Source organism: Grammomys surdaster, unplaced genomic scaffold (genome assembly GCF_004785775.1).
Source record: "Grammomys surdaster isolate TR1022 unplaced genomic scaffold, NIH_TR_1.0 354, whole genome shotgun sequence".
In the NCBI taxonomy this organism is placed as follows: domain Eukaryota; kingdom Metazoa; phylum Chordata; class Mammalia; order Rodentia; family Muridae; genus Grammomys; species Grammomys surdaster.
Window position 1 is genome coordinate 1,030,322 of NW_021604773.1, and position 4,526 is coordinate 1,034,847.

At 54.6% G+C, this 4,526-nt stretch overlaps 1 protein-coding gene across 1 annotated transcript in view; it reads left to right on the top strand.

Moving 5' to 3' along the window:
- Dact3 (dishevelled binding antagonist of beta catenin 3) overlaps window positions 1-1,689 on the top strand; it is a 14,296-nt gene extending 12,607 nt beyond the window's left edge. Inside the window, exon 2 of the mRNA XM_028779551.1 lies at window positions 5-1,689. Coding sequence (XP_028635384.1) covers window positions 5-820 — 816 coding nt within the window. The 3' untranslated portion in view covers window positions 821-1,689. The remainder of the gene's footprint in view (window positions 1-4) is intronic.
- Window positions 1,690-4,526: the final 2,837 nt, after the last annotated feature.

The window sequence follows — 4,526 nt, forward strand, 5'->3', positions numbered from 1 at the left end:
GAAGGCACAGTACATCCCGGGCGCGCCCGCGGCCTCCAGGGGCCTCCCGGGCCGCGCCGCGCGCCGCCGGGCCCCGCCGCTCACGCGAGGTCGCAGCGTGGAGCAGTCCCCGCCAAGGGAGCGGCCTCGCGCTGCGGGCCGGCGGGGCCGCCTAGCAGAGCCGTCGGGGCGTCGGGGATCGCCAAGGGCGCGCAAAGCGGCGCGCTCACAGTCGGAGACCAGTCTACTGGGCCGCGCGCACGCCGCTCCGCCGCCCAAGTACCCCACGGCCGAGCGAGAAGAGCCCCGACCGCCCCGGCCCCGTCGTGGCCCAGCGCCCACGCCGACCGTCCAGGCCTGCCGTCGGTGGCGTTCCACGGCTGAGATCGACGCTCCGGATGGCCGCCGCGCCCGAGCCCGCGTGCCCGCGCCGCGCGGCCCCGCACCCTCGCCGTCCGCGCCCCCGCGCCGGCTGCTGTACGGTTGCGCAGGCAGCGACTCCGAGTGCTCAGCGGCGGGGCGGCCCGTGCCGCTCGGCCGTCGGATGCCGTCTGGATGCGCACCCGGAGGCTATGGCGAGAGCGAGTCGAGCGCCAGCGAGGGCGAGTCGCCCGCCTTCAGCTCTGCCTCCAGCGACTCCGATGGCAGCGGAGGCCTCGTGTGGCCGCAGCAGCTGGTGGCGGCCGCCGGGGCCTCCCCGTCGGGGCCCGGGGGTGCTGCGGGTGGGGGGACGCCCGCGGGTCCCGCCAAGGTCTTCGTGAAGATCAAGGCATCGCACGCGCTGAAGAAAAAGATCCTCCGTTTCCGGTCGGGTTCTCTGAAGGTCATGACGACTGTGTGAGTTGGGGCGGGATGGGCTTGAATTTCACCTCCATGGCCTCTGCACCCCCACACTTCTCATCCTCCAACTCCCTCCATACCCACCTTCCAAAGACCACCGGTTTTCTCTGCTTCCAAAGACCCTCCTCACTCACTGCCCGCCATTCATAGCCGTCCCGGAGAGGCTGCCCCTCTCCCCCGCACTGGGAGGCGCCCAGATTGTTCCAGTACCGCTGGTTTTCAAAGCCTTGAACCAGAAGGCGCTCCTCTGTGGGCCACACTCTCCCCATCTGTACAATGGGTGTCCATGTATTCAAATGCAGTAATTCCGTTCGGGTCTCCCCTCTCCCACCCCCGTTTTAATTTTAGAAGCTTAGTCTGTTCTCTCTCCACCTCTCTCACATAGCCTTCTCATTCCTCTTTTCCTCGCCCAGATAGGGCCCCCTTCTCATTCACAAAGTGCCCCCTCCATGTCCCTGGACCCTTAGGATATCCCCTGGGGCCCTCAAGTCAGAGACCATCTGACTCAGGTTATGCCTACAGAGTGCCCTGGAAGAGGAAGTGGCACTGTCTTAGGGGCTTTGAGGGTCAAGTAGGAGTGCCAACACCTGGAAAGGACTCTTTCTGCTCCATCCCTGGACAGTCATGGAGGATTGGGAGGTTAGAGAGAGGAAGGAAGATGGTTTCAATCTCGTGCCTCTCCCCCACGAGGAGTGGGGGAAGCTCAATGGCCCTCAGCTGTTCCAATCCAGTGGGTTTTTTTAATTTGTTTTTTTGATTAAAAAAAATTACTGTATTTATTATGACAATGGTGACTCCCCAGTGCGTGGGGGGCCAGATCCTGTGTGTTTCTCTAACCTCTTTGTAAATAAATGCACACTGTTACATATTCCCTGGATTCTTGTTCTGCGTTGAATGGGAGCTGTGTCCCTTTTTTCTTCCAACCTGTATGTATGGTGCGCCTTCAGTTTGCTGTGAAGCGGCAGTGAGCAGAGCCAGGTAGTGGATTGTCACTCCAGGGCCACTTTTATTGTTTTCAGTGACTCTGACCTTCTGGTTACATTTGGACGACGTTTTGTATTCCTGAGAAGGACAAGTCAAGACCAGGGCTGGTGCTATGGCTCAGTGGAGCAAGCGCTAGCTGTGCAGGGGTGGGGACTCAAGTGCTGGTCCTCAGATCCCTCGGAAAGCCCAACTCACTAGTGTTCATATGTGTGCCTATGGAGCGGAAGGAGGCAGAGACAGGAGACTCCCTGAAAGCTCAAAGGCCAGCCACCCTGGTATTTGAAGTGGTAAACGACAGACTACAGCGGGGTGGAAGACAAGGACCGACACCCTAGATTGTCCTCGGGCCTCCACACATGAAGCATTGTTTGTGCATACCTCACACATCACACACACACACACACATGAAATAATTATGAAGACGTCATGTGCAAGCATGAAGACCTGAATGTGGATCTCCTAGAATCATGTAGATGCCTGGCATGGTAGGAAAAGCCAGGGAGGCAGAGGTGAGCAGATCTCCAGGCTGGTCTACATAGCGAGTTCCAGGCCAGCCTGAGCTGCATAACCCTGTCTCAAAATAACATTTATAAACAGTAACAACCACCCTGTTTGATTGAGACAGGGTGATGGAGCAGCCTGAGCTGGCCATGAACTTACACGTAGCCCACATTGGCCTGAAGCTGGAGATCCTCCTGCCTCAGCCTCTGGATTTGGAAACACAGGTCTGCCTCGATGTACCTTCCAGTCACCTTCATGGCACGAGATAGGGGGATGCTGGCTGTGTTAATTAGCATGTTTGTCCATATGCTTTTATTTTCACTTTCTGTTCTTTCCCCCTTTCCTTCTTCCTCTAGCCTTTTTTTTTATTATTGCTATTATTATAATATGTAAATACACTGTAGCTGTCTTCAGACACACCAGAAGAGAGCATCAGATCTCATTACAGGTCGTGGTGAGCCACCATGTGGTTGCTGGGATTTGAACTCATGACCTCCATAAGAGCAGTCAATACTCTTAACCGCTGAGCCATCTCACCAGCCCCCTTTACTTTCTATTCTTATGTGTACAGGTATTTTGCCTGCATGTATGCCTATTGCCTACAGAGGGAAGAAGTCATCTCCTGGAATTGAACTATGGCCCTTTGGAAGAGCAGCCAGTGCTCTTAACCACTAAGCCATCTCTCTAGTCCCTATTTCTCTGCCTAGGCACAGCCTTCTGTGTGGGGTTTAGTCCTTGTGTTTCCTCTTAATGTGAATTGCCTCTTTGTAGCCTTTCCACATTTTTTGGCTATTGATTAATCCCAGAGACTATGCCCATTTCATAGGTGGGTAAATAGACACCTGGAGAGGCCATTCTTAGCTTTGGTCACCAGGCCTTAGGACAGTCAGGGTTTGGATCCAACCTCTACCTGCTTCCACAATGGGAAGAGTGGGGGTGTGTGTGTATGTGTCTGGTTATGTCCCTTACAACACTGAGAGAAGAAACCAGATCTGTGTTCATCTCTAGCACATGCTGGGGAGGAGAGGGGGAGGACACAGCAGGGAGAAAAAGAGAGTCCCTGCCCCACTGTAATGGGGACAGAGGAGATGACGGGGTGGGGTGGGGTGTGGCTTAGTGGGTAGAGCATATACCTAGCATAATGAAGGCCTAGGCTCCAGCTCAGCACCCAGAAACCAGGCATGGATGGCCTGCACATCTGTAATCTGAGCACTTGGGAGGTAGAGGCAAGGGGATCTGACATTGAGGGACATCCTCTTTTACTTGGTAAGCTTGAAGTTAGCCTGAGCTACATGAAACTCCTAGAAGGGTAACTAAGAAAATGGATGGATAGATGGGTGTTTAGAGGCTGGAGCTGGAGGGGCCTCTCTGAAGTAGAACAAAGGCACCAGCCGAGAGTTTAATCCTCAGCACCAGGGAGTGGATTTGATGTTATTCTCAAAAGTTTTTCCTTGTCAGTCCCTGGGGGATATTTGTTCTACCCAAGAGGCAGCCGAGGTCAGAAGGGGGAAGGAATTTGGCTCCACCGCCACTGAGAGCCTCTCCAGATAAATGGGAGTGGTTATTCTACTCCATCCCAGCTGCTCTGAACTCTCTGTGTAACTGAGGATGGCCTTGAACTCCTGATCCCCCTGGCCTCCATCTCCTTGTGGTGGAATCTGGGATTGTAGGTGTGTACCCCTAAGCATATCTTCCCCACCTCTCTCTTTATATATGTGTATTTGAAACGGGGTCCCACTCATCCTATAGACAGCCTGGCCTTGATCAGGCAATCCTCCTGCCTCAGCCTTTTGAGGTATTGCAGCTGTGTGCCCATTCCACACCTGGCTAACGGCCATACCCTTAATGCTGCCTTTCTCAACATGTCTGCTGTGTTCATCTCTTCCTTGGTTCCAGGAAGAGATCTTTGGGCAGGGGTGGAGGTGACTTAAAAGTTGAGAGGAAACTTGGGGACAGCAGTTAGGCATGATTAATGTACATGTTGTGCCAGCGCTCAAAAGACAAGCAGAATTGTTTTAAATTTGACCAGGCTAGACTACATGACGAGTTGCAGGCCTAGGGAACTGGGCCTCAGCAGCCCCATGGCACCTTTTCTTGTTCTGACCCTCTTAAGCTCGCTGTGGTTGCTGGGAACTGGGCCTCAGCAGCCCCATGACACCTTTTCTTGTTCTGACCCTCTTAAGCTCGCTGTGGTTGCTGTGAATATGGCTAAGCACTTAAGA